This window comes from Canis lupus, chromosome 27 (genome assembly GCF_048164855.1).
Source record: "Canis lupus baileyi chromosome 27, mCanLup2.hap1, whole genome shotgun sequence".
NCBI classification, from domain to species: domain Eukaryota; kingdom Metazoa; phylum Chordata; class Mammalia; order Carnivora; family Canidae; genus Canis; species Canis lupus.
This window is the reverse complement of record NC_132864.1, coordinates 13,596,199-13,613,354: the sequence shown is the minus strand read 5'-3', so window position 1 is coordinate 13,613,354 and position 17,156 is coordinate 13,596,199. Positions and strand designations below refer to the sequence as shown.

Here is a 17,156-nt window from a genome sequence, read left to right as displayed (position 1 = left end):
CAATAGTAACTCTGAACATGAACGGGCTTAATGACCCCATCAAAAGGCACAGGGTTTCAGACTGGATAAAAAAGCAGGACCCATCTATTTGCTGTCTACAAGAGACTCATTTTAGACAGAAGGACACCTACAGCCTGAAAATAAAAGGTTGGAGAACCATTTACTATTCGAATGGTCTTCAAAAGAAAGCAGGGGTAGCCATCCTTATATCAGATAAACTAAAATTTACCCCGAAGACTGTAGTGAGAGATGAAGAGGGACACTATATCATACTTAAAGGATCTATCCAACAAGAGGACTTAACAATCCTCAATATATATGCCCCGAATGTGGGAGCTGCCAAATATATCAATTAATAACCAAAGTGAAGAAATACTTAGATAATAATACACTTATACTTGGTGACTTCAATCTAGCTCTTTCTATACTCGATAGGTCTTCTAAGCACAACATCTCCAAAGAAACGAGAGCTTTAAATGATACACTGGACCAGATGGATTTCACAGATATCTACAGAACTTTACATTCAAACTCAACTGAATACACATTCTTCTCAAGGGCACATGGAACTTTCTCCAGAATAGACCACATACTGGGTCACAAATCGGGTCTGAACTGATACCAAAAGATTGGGATCGTTCCCTGCATATTCTCAGACCATAATGCCTTGAAATTAGAACTAAATCACGGGATCCCTGGGTGGCGCAGCAGTTTGGCGCCTGCCTTTGGCCCAGGGCGTGATCCTGGAGACCCGGGATCGAATCCCACATCAGGCTCCCAGCGCATGGAGCCTGCTTCTCCCTCTGCCTATGTCTCTGCGCCTCTCTCTCTCTGTGACTATCATAAATAAAAAAAAAAGTCCTAAAAAAAAAAAAAAAGAACTAAATCACAACAAGAAGTTTGGAAGGACCTCAAACACGTGGAGGTTAAGGACCATCCTGCTAAAAGATGAAAGGGTCAACCAGGAAATTAAGGAAGAATTAAAAAGATTCATGGAAACTAATGAGAATGAAGATACAACCGTTCAAAATCTTTGGGATGCAGCAAAAGCAGTCCTAAGGGGGAAATACAAAAGCTAACCTTACACATAAAGGAGCTAGAGAAAAAACAGTAAATAGATCCTACACCCAGCAGAAGAAGAGAGTTAATAAAGGTTTGAGCAGAACTCAACGAAATCGAGACCAGAAGAACTGTGGAACAGATCAACAGAACCAGGAGTTGGTTCTTTGAAAGAATTAATAAGATAGATAAACCATTAGCCAGCCTTATTAAAAAGAAGAGAGAGAAGACTCAAATTAATAAAATCATGAATGAGAAAGGAGAGATCACTACCAACACCAAGGAAATACAAACGATTTTAAAAACATATTATGAACAGCTATACGCCAATAAATTAGGCAATCTAGAAGAAATGGACGCATTCCTGGAAAGCCACAAACTACCAAAACTGGAACAGGAAGAAATAGAAAACCTGAACAAGCCAATAACCAGGGAGGAAATTGAAGCAGTCCTCAAAAACCTCCCAAGTCACAAAAGTCAAGGACCAGATGGCTTCCCAGGGGAATTCTATCAAACTTTTAAAGAAGAAACCATACCTATTCTCCTAAAGCTGTTTGGAAAGATAGAAAGTGATGGAGTACTTCCAAATTCGTTCTATGAGGCCAGCATCACCTTAATTCCAAAACCAGACAAAGACCCCACCAAAAAGGAGAATTACAGACCAATATCCCTGATGAACATGGATGCAAAAATTCTCAACAAGATACTAGCCAACAGGATCCAACAATACATTAAGAAAATTATTCACCATGACCAAGTAGGATTTATCCCCGGGACACAAGGCTGGTTCAACACCCGTAAAACAATCAAGGTGATTCATCATATCAGCAAGAGAAAAACCAAGAACCATATGATCCTCTCATTAGATGCAGAGAAAGCATTTGACAAAATACAGCATCCATTTCTGATCAAAACTCTTCAGAGTGTAGGGATAGAGGGAACATTCCTCAACATCTTAAAAGCCATCTACGAAAAGCCCACAGCAAATATCATTCTCAATGGGGAAGCACTGGGAGCCTTTCCCCTAAGATCAGGAACAAGACAGGGATGTCCACTCTCACCACTGCTATTCAACATATTACTGGAAGTCTTAGCCTCAGCAATCAGACAACAAAAAGACATTAAAGGCATTCAAATTGGCAAAGAAGAAGTCAAACTCTCCCTCTTCGCAGATGACATGATACTCTACATAGAAAACCCAAAAGCCTCCACCCCAAGATTGCTAGAACTCATACAGCAATTCGGTAGTGTGGCAGGATACAAAATCAATGCCCAGAAATCAGTGGCATTTCTATACACTAACAATAAGACTGAAGAAAGAGAAATTAAGGAGTCAATCCCATTTACAATTGCACCCAAAAGCATAAGATACCTAGGAATAAACCTAACCAAAGAGGTAAAGGATATATACCCTAAAAACTATAGAACACTTCTGAAAGAAATTGAGAAAGACACAAAGAGATGGAAAAATATTCCATGCTCATGGATTGGCAGAATTAATATTGTGAAAATGTCAATGTTACCCAGGGCAATTTACACGTTTAATGCAATCCCTATCAAAATACCATGGACTTTCTTCAGAGAGTTAGAACAAATTATTTTAAGATTTGTGTGGAATCAGAAAAGACCCCGAATAGCCAGGGGAATTTTAAAAAAGAAAACCATATCTGGGGGCATCCCAATGCCAGATTTCAGGTTGTACTACAAAGCTGTGGTCATCAAGACAGTGTGGTACTGGCACCAAAAACAGACACACAGATCAATGGAACAGAATAGAGAACCCAGAAGTGGACCCTCAACTTTATGGTCAACTAATATTCGATAAAGGAGGAAAGACTATCCACTGGAAGAAAGACAGTCTCTTCAATAAATGGTGCTGGGAAAATTGGACATCCACATGCAGAAGAATGAAACTAGACCACTCTCTTGCACCATACACAAAGATAAACTCAAAATGGATGAAAGATCTAAATGTGAGACAAGATTCCATCAAAATCCTAGAGGAGAACACAGGCAACACCCTTTTTGAACTCGGCCACAGTAACTTCTTGCAAGATACATCCACGAAAGCAAAAGAAACAAAAGCAAAAATGAACTATTGGGACTTCCTTGCACAGCAAAGGATACAGTCAACAAAACTCAAAGACAACCTACAGAATGGGAGAAGATATTTGCAAATGACGTATCAGATAAAGGGCTAGTTTCCAAGATCTATAAAGAACTTATTAAACTCAACACCAAAGAAACAAACAATCCAATCATGAAATGGGCAAAAGACATGAAGAGAAATCTCACAGAGGAAGACATAGACATGGCCAACAAGCACATGAGAAAATGCTCTGCATCACTTGCCATCAGGGAAATACAAATCAAAACCACAATGAGATCCCACCTACACCAGTGAGAATGGGGAAAATTAACAAGGCAGGAAACCACAAATGTTGGAGAGGATGTGGAGAAAGGGGAACCCTCCTGCACTGTTGGTGGGAATGTGAACTGGTGCAGCCACTCTGGAAAACTGTGTGGAGGTTCCTGAAAGAGTTAAAAATAGACCTGGCCTACGACCCAGCAATTGCACTGTTGGGGATTTACCCCAAAGATACAGATGCAATGAAACGCCGGAACACCTGCACCCCGATGTTTATAGCAGCAATGGCCACAATAGCCAAACTGTGGAAGGAGCCTCGGTGTCCATCAAAAGATGACTGGATAAAGAAGATGTGGTCTATGTATACATAGAATATTCCTCAGCCATTAGAAATGACAAATACCCACCATTTGCTTCAATGTGGATGGAACTGGAGGGTATTATGCTGAGTGAAGCAAGTCAGTCGGAGAAGGACAAACATTATATGTTCTCATTCATTTGGGGAATATAAATAATAGTGAAAGGGAATATAAGGGAAGGGAGAAGAAATGTGTGGGAAATATCAGAAAGGGAGACAGAACATAAAGACTCCTAACTCTGGGAAACGAACTAGGGGTGGTAGAAGGGGAGGAGGATGGGGGGTGGGAGTGAATGGGTGACGGGCACTGAGGGTTATTCTATATGTTGGTAAATTGAACACCAATAAAAAATAAATTAAAAAAAAAGATTCTGTCTCCCTTTGTCCCTCCCTCTCTAAAAAGAAATAAGTCAAAATGGTACACTGCACCAGACACCTGCCCCCTACCCACCCACCAAACATGGATCTAGCCTCCAAAGCCACGAGGGAAAGGACACCACAGGAATCACAGAAGACAGAGTAGAGAATTCAGGCACTCCACCCTCAGGAGGAAGGAGGACTGTCTCCTGAAAACACTGTGAGGAGCGAGCGTCTAGTTACCACTGGAAGCACTGTTGGATGATGGCTCTTTTAAGGCTGGGGTATTTTAACATTTCACTACATACGAAAGGCAAAAATAAAGGAATGTCTGAAGACACACTTCCTGGCAAAGTTACTTAAAATTCCTGATTGGAGTAGAACTAAGATAAAAATTCAAGAAAGAAAACAGTAGGGAACATCTCTCAAAATAGTATTCATATTACTTTTTTAAAAAAGATTTTATTTTTAAAAGATTTTATTTATTTATTTAAGAGAGAGAGACAATGCAAGCAGGAGGGAGGGGGGTAGAGGGAGAAGGAAAAGCAGACTCCTCCCTGAGCAGGGAGTCCAACGTGGGGCTCGATTCCAGGACCCTGAGGTCATGACCTAAGCCGAAGGCAGATGCTTAACCAACTGAGCTGCCCAGGAGCCCCTTTAAAATTTTATTTTTAAGTAATCTGTTAACACCCAACATGGGACTCAAATCCACAACCCCGTGATCAAAAGTTGCATGCTCTACACACTAAGCCAGCCAGGTGCCCCAGCATTCATATTATTTATTTTTTTTTTTTTTATTTATGATAGTCACACACAGAGAGAGAGAGAGAGAGAGAGAGGCAGAGACACAGGGAGAGGGAGAAGCAGGCTCCATGCACCGGGAGCCCGACGTGGGACTCGATCCCGGGTCTCCAGGATCGCGCCCTGGGCCAAAGGCAGGCGCTAAACCGCTGCGCCACCCAGGGATCCCGCATTCATATTATTTTAATTTAAAAAGCTGTATTACTACAGAGAGAGTGAGCATGGGGGGAGGGGCAGAGGCAGAGAGAGAATCTCCAGCCTCACGTGGAAATCGATTTCATGACCCAGAGATCATGACCTGAGCCAAATCCAAGAGTTGGGTGCTTGGGATGCCTGGGTGGCTCAGTGGTTGAGCATCTGTCTTTGGCTCAGGTCATGATCCCAGGGTCCTGGAATCGAGTCATGCAGTGGGCTCCCCTCAGAAGCCTGCTCTTCCCTCTGCCTTTCTCTGTATCTCTCATGAATAATTAAATAAAATCTTAAAAAGAAAAAAAAAAGGGTTGGATGCTTAACCAGGGGAGCCACCCAGGTGCTCCGACATTCTTTTTTATAAATCTATCTTTCAAAAAAGATTTAAAAGTTAACAACAGGTATTAATTTTAAATTTTCTACTCTACTATAATTGTTGGTACAGTGATTATTTGTATTACTATCCCAACTCTATTGTACACCTGTGGAATTTCAAGCCAGAGGGACATTTTGAGAGGCACAAATGCTAATACTGTTAGCATTTAAATATACATATTTTTTGACCTCCAAATCCCACATGCCCACACAACAGAACAGCCCACAGTTTTTACAAAGGAGATACTCATATACACTGATTTTTATGTGTACCTATGAAGGCCATGATACATAAAGCACTGTTAATGAGTGTTCAACGGGCTGAACTCTCATTCTCACATTTTTTTTTTTAATTTTTATTTATTTATGATAGTCACACACACACAGAGAGAGAGAGAGGCAGAGACACAGGCAGAGGGAGAAGCAGGCTCCATGCACCGGGAGCCCGACGTGGGATTCGATCCCGGGTCTCCAGGATCGTGCCCTGAGCCAAAGGCAGGCGCTAAACTGCTGCGCTACCCAGGGATCCCCTCATTCTCACATTTTGTATAGAACAATGACAGAGAAGATCATAAGTACATCCCCAATGCACAGAAAGATTTACAATATGCCTTCTGATGCCAAAAATCACTAAGTTATGTTCATTGTTTAAAGTCAAACACATATGTAAAATTATATCAACTTCATCAGAAATTGGGGTTGAATTTAGCATTAGGTAGAACTCCCAGCTTTACCATCCAGGCAAAATCTTTGATTTCTTTTTTTTTTTAATTTTTAAAAAATTTTATTTATTCATGAGAGACACAGAGAGAGAGAGAGAGAAAGAGAGAGAGAGAGAGAGAGAGAGAGAGAAAGGCAGAGTCACAGGCAGAGGGAGAAGCAGGCTCCATGCAGGGAGCCCAATGTGGGATTCGATCCCGAGTCTCCAGGATCACACCCTGGGCTGAAGGCGGCACTAAACCGCTGAGCCACCAGCGTTGCCCAAAAATCTTTGATTTCTAAACAGAATCTGAAATGAACGTACAAAAGCAAGAGCTTGGGACACTTAGGTGGCTCAGCAGTTGAGCATCTACCTTTGGCTCATTGTGTGATCCCAGGGTCTGGGATCAAGTTCCACATTGGGCTCCTTGCAGACAGTCTCCCTCTATGTCTTCTCCCTCTATGTCTCTGCCTCTGTCTCTCTCTCTCTCCCTGTGTCTCTCATCAATAAATAAATAAAACCTTTAAAAAAAAAAAACCCAAAAACAAAAAACCAAGAGCTTGAAATTCCCAACAGAAAAGAATCCTTTTTGCAAATCATCAGAAAAACATCAGAAAACAAAACAAAACATCAGAAAAACAAACAGGAGATCTCTCCTCTGGAGGTTTTGTCATGCAGGGGCAAGTTTTCCTCAGCTGCTACCAATTCGCATTAATTACAGAAATGTGAATTAATTACCTGAGGGTATACCCATTATAGATCAATGATTAAACAGATACAGCAAAATGGTAATTCCAGAATCTAGGTGATGGGCATATGGGTGTTCCCTGTTAAATCCTTTCTTTAAAAAAAAAAAACTTTTACTTATTTATTTGAGAAAGAGGACACTCATGAGTCCAAGCACGCACACGCATGTGTGGATGGAGTAGCAGAGGAAGAGGGAGAAGCCAACTCTCCACTGAGGAGGGAGCCCGATGAGGGACTCAATCTCAGGACCCCAGGATCATAACCTGAGCTGAAGGCAGACACTTTACCGACTGAGCCACCTAGGCACCCCTACACTTGTTACACTCTTAACTTTTTTTTTTTAATTTTTATTTATTTATGATAGTCACACACAGAGAGAGAGAGAGAGAGAGGCAGAGACATAGGCAGAGGGAGAAGCAGGCTCCATGCACCGGGAGCCTGACGTGGGATTCGATCCCGGGTCTCCAGGATCACGCCCTGGGCCAAAGGCAGGCGCTAAACCGCTGCGCCACCCAGGGATCCCTACACTCTTAACTTTTGTGTATGCCTGAAAATTTTCATTTAAAATGCTGTGGAGGGAGGGGGCATCTGTACCATCTTTGGATGAGATTTAGTATAAGCAAACCAGTAGGGAAAATGGTGGAAAAGAGCCAAGAAGTTCTTTTGGTTATTCGAATAAATGTTGCCACTGAGATCTACTGCCTCGAATTCCCTCTTATAAGGTAGTGATCACTGGAACAACATACTGGGGAGGAAAAAGTTTCAAAGAGGTTTTTGTACAACTTTTGAGAGGTTCTCAAAAGTTCTAGTCTCCATCACAAACCCATGAATCAACGAAAGAAATATGGACAGATATGACTGTGCTGAAAAGCACGCATGGCAAAAACTACCATAAACAAAGTCAAAAGACAAATGTCAAAGGAAAGTAAAGAATAGTCTATAGTTACAGGGCCCACATGCAGAGTTACCTGTGTACAGGTTTTTTTTTTTTTTTTTGCAATACACAAAAGTTTATTTTTGATTTTTTTTTCTTTTCTGAAGGCAAAATATAATAGAACCGAACATCAATGAATTTTACAACAAAAACAGCTTTTAATATGGAACAGACAGTCCATGAACAATTTAAAATCTCGGAATGGGTTATTCACTGTAGCACTGCCTCCAACAGGACAAGATGAGAAATGGTGATATGTCCTGTAGAAGGGGACTGGTTTAATATATCATGCTACCTCCAAAGAGTGGAACACTATGCAGTTTCAAACAAAAATATAGTATATGCCACCATTTGCATAGAAATGGGGAGGATATTTTATATACACTATAAGCTGTAGCTACATAAAGCATCTCTGAGAGAAAAAAAAAGAATTAGTGATTGCTTCTGGGAGGGTACTGGCAATTTGAGCACTGGGAGGCTTACCTTTCACTCTGTACCCTTTCCGATTCAAAGAAATTTATCATTCTGCAAGAATAACGTTTTCAAAACACTTCCAAGTTATTTTATTAAAGGTAAAGTAATATCCTAATGAGAGAAAGTGTTCTTTGAAATAAAGATGGTAAATAAAGCAAATACACAAAATTACATTTGCAAGAAAACTCTCAGATCTGGAGAACACAGGCATAAACATTCTCTATATATATATGTTGAAAATAGGCAGTGGAGAAAACCAGTGCAAAAACAACTTGGTACCCATCTGGAAAAAATTAAATGAGCCTCTACCTCACACCACACACTCCACACAAAAACATAATTCAAGCTAGATTATAGACCTGACCTTCTTTTCCATTAAAAGCAAAACTTTAAGACTTTCAAAGGAAAATATAAGATTTCCTATGTCTTCAGGGTGGAAAAGGATTTATTAAAACTCAAAAAACAAGCTCAAAGAATAAAAGTAATATATTTAACTACTTTAACTGGGAAAACTCATACCCCTCAGGGTCAAAGTTTACTACAAAGCCATAGGAATCAAGAGAGCATGGTACTGGTGTAGGGACAGACATACTGATTAATGGACTAGAATTGAGATGCCAGAAATAGACACATTTACAGACAACTAATTTTCAACAAGGGCACCAAGACAACAAGGAAAATACCACCTTCCAGTGAACAGTGCTGGAACAAATGGACAGCCACAGGCAAATGAATGAAGCTGGGTCCCCACTTCCCATCAGATAAAAATGAACCTAAAATAGGTCAAAGACCTGAAGTAAGACTGAAATCATAAAATTCTTTGAAGAAAACAGAGGGGTCAATTCATTACTCAAGCTTAGGCAATTCTTGGATGGGACACCAAAAGCATAAGTGACAAGAGGGAAAAACAGATAAACTAAACTTCAAAATGAAAAATTTTGTGTTGAAAATACAATTTTTTTATGTTGGAGGATACCACTTTTACTAAGTGCAAAAAACTCACAGAATGGGAGAAAATACTTGCAAATCATGTAACTGACTAAAGGACCTGGATCCAGAACATTCCAGAACGTTCCAGAATTCTAGCAACTCTCTCTCTCTCTCTCTCTTTTTTTTTTTAAATATATTTTATTTACTTGATTCATGAGACACACAGAGGCAGACAGGCAGAGGGAGAAGCAGGCTCCCTGCAAGGAGTCCCATACAGGACTGGATCCCAGACCCCAGGATCACACCCTGAGTCAAAGGCAGATGCTCAACCACTAAGTCACCCAGGCGTGCCTTTTACAACTCTTCTAATGAAAGATAAGCTATCCCAATTTTAAAAATGCACCACAGATTGAATAGACATTTCCTTAAAGAAGACCTATAAATGGCCAAGAAGCACAGGAGAAGGTGATCAACATCATTAGTCACTATCGAAATGCAAAACAAAACCCCAATGAGATGATGCTTCACACTCACTGGGATGGCAAAGCCTCAAAAAGACAGATAGCAACGTGTTGGTAAGAATGTAAGATTGGAACCCTCATTTACCTCTCATGGGAGCAGAAAATGTTAGTCACTGTGGAAAGCCTGGCAACTCCTCCTAACGTTAAGTTAAGCACAGTTCTACCATATGACCCAGCAATTCTACTTCTAGGTATATGTAAAAGAAATGAAAACCCACATACGTACAAGACCTTGTATGCATGTTCACAACATCATGAGAGATGGCAAGTGAGAAATCGTCACCTGTCTGCTAGAGATGAATGATACACAAAATGTGGGATATCATTATGACAGAACGCTATTTGGCAGTAAAAAGGAATGAAGTGGGCAGCCCCGGTGGCGCAGCGGTCTAGCGCCGTCTGCAGCCTAGGGCGTGATCCTGGAGACCCTGGATCGAGTCCCATGTCAGGCTCTCTGCATGGTGCCTGCTTCTTCCTCTGCCTGTGTCTCTGCCTCTCTCTCTCTCTGTGTCTCTATGAATAAAAAAAAATTAAAAAATCTTTAAAAAAAAAAAGGAATGAAGTACTGACACCTGCTACAAGGTGGATGGGCCTCGAGAACATGATGCTAAGACAGAGGCTAGACACAAAGGACCACATGTTATATGGACCACATGCTATATGGTTTCACTGATAAATTTCCATAACAGGCAAATCCATACAGATGGCAAGAGACTAATGACTGTCAGTAACTGCGGAGAGAGGGAAGAAGGCTGACTGCTAATGGGCAGAGGGTTTCTTTCTGGGATGATGAACATGTTCCACAATTGGATGGTGGTGACGGTTGTACAACTCTGTGGCTATACTGGAAACTATGAGACTACACACGCTAAAGGGGTAAATTTTATGGCACGTGAATTATGTCTCAATGTTACTCAATATTACTAAAAAAATAAAACACTTTATAATGGGAAAGGTCTAGGTGATACAAAATATTATAATTAAATGAGATACCACAGACTGGGAGCACATACTTGCAGCTTCTATAACCCATACTGATTACTGTCCAGAATATATAAAGAATTCCTTAAAGAAAAAAAAAAAGACAACAAAAATGAGCAAGCAATTTGCTGAAGAGAAAAATCTTAAATGTCAATAAACATGGAGAAAGGCTCAGCTTCACAGTAATCACAAAAATGCAAATTAAAACAATATCACTGATATTGTCATGCTCATAAATATGACCAAAATTAAAGTCTGACGTTAGAAAGGAAAATGTAAAGCTTACTTTGAATGCACCCTCTGATTCCATGGATAAGAGATCCCCATCAAATGGAATGAGGTCGAGGCTGTACTCCTCCCTATGAATAAAGGATCCCAGAACACCCAGATCCTTTAACCGCTGTTCACATAGTAAACTACGTCTTGGCACAAACAAAATGTGGAAATCTCTTGTTGGGCCACGTCGGTCTTCACTGCAAAAGAAGTAACACTTGTTAGCTTAGGAGTGCCTTGGAGTGGTAGGCTATTTCACTCATTTTATTCCCAGAGCCTAGCCCAATGCCTGGCACCCAGCAGGTGCTAAATAAATGCTGGTTGGATAAACATACACATATTGATTTTTATTTTTATTTTATTTTTATTTTATTTTTTTTTTTTTTTTTTTTTTTTTTTTTTTTTTTTTTTTTTTTTTTTTTTTTTCACATATTGATTTTTAGATTCATATTGTTAGACAGGGGACGCCTGGGAGGCTCAGTGGCTGAGCATCTGCCTTCTGCTCAGGACATGATGTGGAGTTTCGGGATCGAGTCCCGCATCCAGCTCCTACATGGAGCCTGCCTCTCTTCCCTCTGCCTCTGTCTCTGCCTCTTTCTGTGTCACTCATGAATAAATAAATAAAATCTTAAAAAAACAACAACAACAAAAAATTGTTAGACAGTTGCTCCCTCGCTCTTTTTTTTCCCTGACAGGAAAGAGATATTGACCCACAGCCACTGTTTTCTGATGCATTTTCTAGCTTTCTCTTAAACCATTTATGAGGCATTCAAGCTCTCAGGTTTATTGAAACAGGATATCTGTGTCTCACTGAAAACAAATGGTTCTTTAACCCAACCAATGACACGATTTTATGGAAAATGAAAGATCACTCCCAAAATAGCCCATATGCTTTTAAGATTTCAAGGGCCACATCAATCAACTGTACCACAGAGTGTGGATGGGGCTCTATAGATTGGATACTACATTAAATTTTAATCAGCTCATACTTATTTTTCTTATGAAATTCAATCACACTATATAGAGTGTATTGAAAAATAACCATTAGAGGTTTTGGCTGTTTTAATCAGAGTCCTTTCTACTGATATAGGTGCAAATTTTTAGCTACCCTGAATATGGGGTTATATGCTGATCCCTTTCTCCAACTGTCTGCACAACTTCATGACTTTCCCATTCGCCCTCTTATGTTCTTTCCCATCCACCCTGTTTTTGGAAGACTACCTCCCAATGCACTGGCAAGATGAGGAGGCTGCAATAAGGCACTCAGTACATTAAAACCACGAGAAGGACCAACCTCTCTTGGACTAAATGTAAGCTCTGAGAGATACCTGAGCACATTTTCAGCAATTATATCCATTAGTTCTAGCCTGGGTCTGACAAAAAAAATAATATTCTTGACATCAGCTGCAGGCAAACGACTTCCCTTAAGTGTGAACATTTTTTCCACTTCATGTTCCTAGGAAAACACATACACAAAAGGTTAAAAAAAAACAAAAAAAAACAACCCCGAATTTCACCTATCACAGCCCAATGACATTAATACTAGATTAGCAAAGTTGAATCTCCCCAAAGCCAGATGCATAAAGGACAAAGTTTCAGTGTTAAGTCATTGCTACTGCATCTGTCATTGCTATTGCATCTGAATTCAAATGGCTCTCACACAATGAACTATCAATGACACTATGTAAGGGTCACATGATACAATGCTAATAATTTTCCTAGAATTAGCATCAGTATAAAATCACAGGCCAGGGACACCTGGTTGGCTCAGCGGTTGAGCAACTGCCTTCGGCTCAGGTCATGATCCCAGGATCCTGGGATGGAGTTCCACATCGGGCTCCCTGCAGGGAGCCTGCTTCTCCACCTATGTCTCTGACTCTCTCTGTGTGTCTTTCATGAATAAATAAAATCGCAGGTCAATGGACCACTGTATAAAGAATGTTAGGCATGCATTATCAGTGTTTATAAAGACCAAAGAGCTCTGTAAGCCAATTGCTCAGAGAAAATGTAAAATCCTATCATTTGCTAAAGTACAGAATTATTAATCCCTGAACAAAACTCAAATAGCTCATTTACCTTCAGTAGCGAATACTGTGCAATCAGGCCAAAGGGTCCTGTGAGGTACTCGTCCCAAACTATTGCCTGTAGGGGGGCAGAAACATTTTCTTGTTATGGTTAAGATCAGGAATTTCAACAACACCCACAGAAAACAGCAGTCATGTCTAGTAGGAATACTTGCTTCAAACTCTGAATTAACAAAAATCTTAATGATTGGCTCTAACCACATTCATATCCTACAGATCTAAAGAAAAACCAGCATCTGGACAAGTGATGCTACTGTTTTTTTTGTTTTGTTTTATTTCTTAAAGATTAATTTATTTGCGAGAGAGAGCAAGAGAGATGGAGTATAGGGGGAGAGGGAAGGGCAGATGGAGGAGAGAAAGAATCTCAAGCAGACTCCCTGCTGAGTGCTGAGCCCAGTTCAGAGTCTGATCCCGCCACCCTGAGATCATGACCTGAGCCAAAATCAAGAGTCTGGGGCTTAACTGACTGAGCCACCCAGGCACCTCCTTCTTCCCTTTTTTTAACTGAAATTTTTACTGAGATAAGTGTAGATTAACATTTATTTGTAAGAAACAATACAGAGGGATTCCTGGGTGGCGCAGCGGTTTAGCGCCTGCCTTTGGCCCAGGGCGCGATCCTGGAGACCTGGGGATTGAATCCCACGTCAGGCTCCCGGTGCATGGAGCCTGCTTCTCCCTCTGCCTATGTCTCTGCCTCTCTCTCTCTCTCTGTGTGTGTGTGACTATCATAAATAAAAAATAAAAAAAAGAAACAATACAGAGTGCCCCTGTATGCTCTGCCCAGTCTCCCCTGATGGTAACGTTTTGCAAAACCAGACTACAATATAACATCCAGGATACTGACATTGACTCAATCCATGATCTTAACTCAGATTTCAGCATCATTTCTTGAGCCTCAATTGGGCACCTAGGACTTAGCCTGCTTCTTTTTCTCTCAGTAGCTGTTAGTACCCAATCTAATCTCTTGGGGTTCTATTCTTCCTAAGACTGCTGAGATTCCCCAATTCTCCTCTTTTTGGAGTTGTACTGCCAGTTCTCAAGGGGGACCGATAAATCCTAACAGGAGGGGACAAAGGTGACATCCTATCAAGTCCCTGATCTACAATTCCTCACTCAGTTGTGAGCTGGGTGATGGTAAACGTCTAACAGGAGAAACAATCCTCAGAAAGGTCACGTTAAACTCTCAAATAACTATAACTTCTTTCATAATCCGTGTGAGCAGCAGGTTGTTAAGACATTGGTGCTTCAGAGACTTTTGGATGGTTCGCTAGGCAACGACACGCACGATCGCTGTAATGCATGGACACTGAACCACCCACACCCTTGGGCCGGGCCCGCCTCACTCGTCCCGATCTCAGGGGCACCAGATCTGCCCCTCTGGACCTGAAAGGCACCTGACACAGCTGGTACACGAGGGGCTGCGATACCACAGTGGCTTACTCTGCTGCAACAAAACAATCGCGATGCCACGCTGACTCCGGACTGGGTGCCCCGGGACCCACCAGCAGGCCCCTCTCGTCTCCCTGGTCCCTCCTGCTCCCCTCCTCGGAAGCCCCAGGGACCTCGTACTCCTGGAGCTCAGGCGGTCGGGCACCGGATTAGGACGGGCCGGACTGGGGATAACACCGTCGCCACCTCCCATTCCTCACCTTGCTACCCGCGCACTTGTCCAGGAACTCGCGCAGCTCGCGACGCACCGCCTCGCGCAGCACGTTCAGGTTCACTCGTCCGTAGGACAGGTGGGCCGCCATCTTGCCCCACCGCCCCCTTTCCTGGCGAACAGACGTGGTCACGTGGCGGCGCAGTCACGTGACGTGGGCGGCTGACAGCACGCAAATCCGGAAACTGAGAAGGGTCCACGTCTCTCTTTTCTGGCCCCAGCGCCCGACGCTCCCCCAGACCCCCGGCGTATCCGGACCCTGCCTCCGTCCAGGAGTTACTGGGCTCAGTGAGTTGACCTGAGAGACGGGGACTGAACCCTACTCGTTCCCTTCCTTCTTAGCAGCAGGCGTACCCACTGTCATGCAAATCTTTCGTAGCAATCAGAAAACCGTTCGCTTTGCTCTTTGAGTTTGTAGGCTAAAATTTACAAAAAAGGAGAGTAGCTGGGACGCCTGGGTGGCGCAGCGGTTTAGCGCCGCCTTCAGCCCAGGGCGTGATCCTGGAGACCCGGGATCGAGTCCCACGTCGGGCTCCCTGCATGGAGACTGCTTCTCCCTCTGCCTGTGTCTCTGCCTCTCATAAATAAGTAAAATCTTAAAAAAAGAAAAAAAAAAGAGTAGCTGAAGGAGCCTGTCACGTGATGGGTCTTTTTGGCTCTTCCTGATAAACTTCAACTGCGTGCTGTTTCACACAAATACTATCCCACGGGGAATCCAGTTCTCCCTGCATCAGTAAAATTAGTATGTTACCTTGTGAGTTATGAGGATCAAGAAGATGGAATTTACATCATGTTTCATATTAAAAGTTTAGAAGGGTGTCCGAAGTTAATTGCTTAATAACTATTGTTTTAGGATATGAGCATTTCAATACTTCGAGGGTGGAAATGAACTATTTGGGATGCGAAAGGCTTGAAAATGTTGGGTTTTCGAATGGGTGACCTTCAATCCTTTATATACACGGTATATTATGAAGAAAGAGCTCACTAGGGCAGCCCCGGTGGCTCAGCGGTGTAGCGGCGCCTTTAGCCCAGGGTGTGATCCTGGAGACCTGGGATCGAGTCCCATGTCGGGTTCCCAGCATGGAGCCTGCTTCTCCCTCTGTCTGTGTCTCTGCCTCTCTCTCTCTCTCTCTCTTTCTCTGTGCCTCTCATGAATAAATTAAAAAAAAATTTTTTTTAAAGAGCTCACTAAACAATTACCATGAAGTCGGAATAAGCAAAGAGGAGAATTTGGGGATGATGAAGAGCAATCAATCATACAGACACTTGCACTTTCGATTCCATGAGTCCATAAAAACCATTTAGATTTTTAAATATCTTGTTTCCCATGCCTGCTAAGAAGTGAGGCCCCAGCTCGCATCTGCCACCACCGCTGCTTCCTAACTTCCTGCCCAGGCAGTGCCTGCCACGCACCCTGCTGTTGTTCACCACTTGGCGGCTGAGCCCTTAAGCCTCGCTGTAGAGATTTCTGTCGCCCTTGATAGAGTTTATTTTTGTGATGGCTAAGATATTGCTGAAATAAACTAGGATTTCAGTTCAATCAATAAACTCTTGTTTCCACCCATGCAGACTGTTCCATGCTCTTTCTCAACCCAGTTTCTACAATGGTTCTCAACGTTATCACAGATTGTCACATGTGCAGGCTTTTTGTCCAACTGGAAATGTATTATTTTAGCACCATCTGTGAGAATACATGTTGAGCTCAGCAAGCCTTATCATGAACCAATAAATGAGGCCACAACTTAGGTATGAGGTGAAATCCCAAGCATGCATGAATGTAAATGAGCAAGCCCAAGATAATAAACAATCCTTCTCAGACAGATCAGGATGCTAGAAGATGATCAACACAGGTGTTTAACTTGTTATAGAGACCCAATGTTTGGGAACATTGCTATACTGCTGTGGTTGCCCTATAAATATTGCAGACCTTAGTGTTTTTTTAATTTTTGATATAATTGACATGTAACAGTGTTTTTGGTTTAATGTGTAAAACATGCTTTGACCTAAGTGTAAATTGCAAAACGATTACCACAGTAAGTTTATGGTTTTAGTCTTTTAATCTCCTATGGTTCCTACCGAAGTCAAGAACTAGTGTCAGGGTATTATTTAGGTAAAAGTTATGTACTACTAGCTCTGCTTTGGGGGCACCTGGGTGGCTGAGCCGGTTAAGCATATGCCTTTGGCTCAGGTCATGATCTCAGGATCCTGGGATGGAGCTGCCTTGAGCCCTCTGCTCAGCAGGGATCTCGCTTCTCCCTCTCCCTCTGCTGTGCTCTCTTGTTCTCAAATAAATAAAAATAAAATCTTAAAAAAAAAAAAAAAAAAGCTCTGGGCAGCCCCAGTGA

General features: G+C 42.0%; 1 protein-coding gene across 2 annotated transcripts in view; it reads right to left on the bottom strand.

Annotated features, from left to right (window-relative positions):
• The window catches only part of VPS33A (VPS33A core subunit of CORVET and HOPS complexes), a 33,218-nt gene extending 16,489 nt beyond the window's left edge, over nucleotides 1-16,729 (bottom strand). The window contains exons 1-4 of one of the 2 annotated variants that reach the window (XM_072802391.1): nucleotides 14,801-16,729; nucleotides 13,144-13,209; nucleotides 12,396-12,523; nucleotides 11,081-11,267 (exon numbers count right to left, since the gene is read on the bottom strand). In XM_072802391.1, the coding sequence (XP_072658492.1) occupies nucleotides 11,081-11,267; nucleotides 12,396-12,523; nucleotides 13,144-13,209; nucleotides 14,801-14,902 (483 nt within the window). In that variant the 5' untranslated portion in view covers nucleotides 14,903-16,729. The remainder of the gene's footprint in view (nucleotides 1-11,080; nucleotides 11,268-12,395; nucleotides 12,524-13,143; nucleotides 13,210-14,800) is intronic. The other variant, XM_072802392.1, reaches the window with a different exon arrangement.
• Nucleotides 16,730-17,156: the final 427 nt, after the last annotated feature.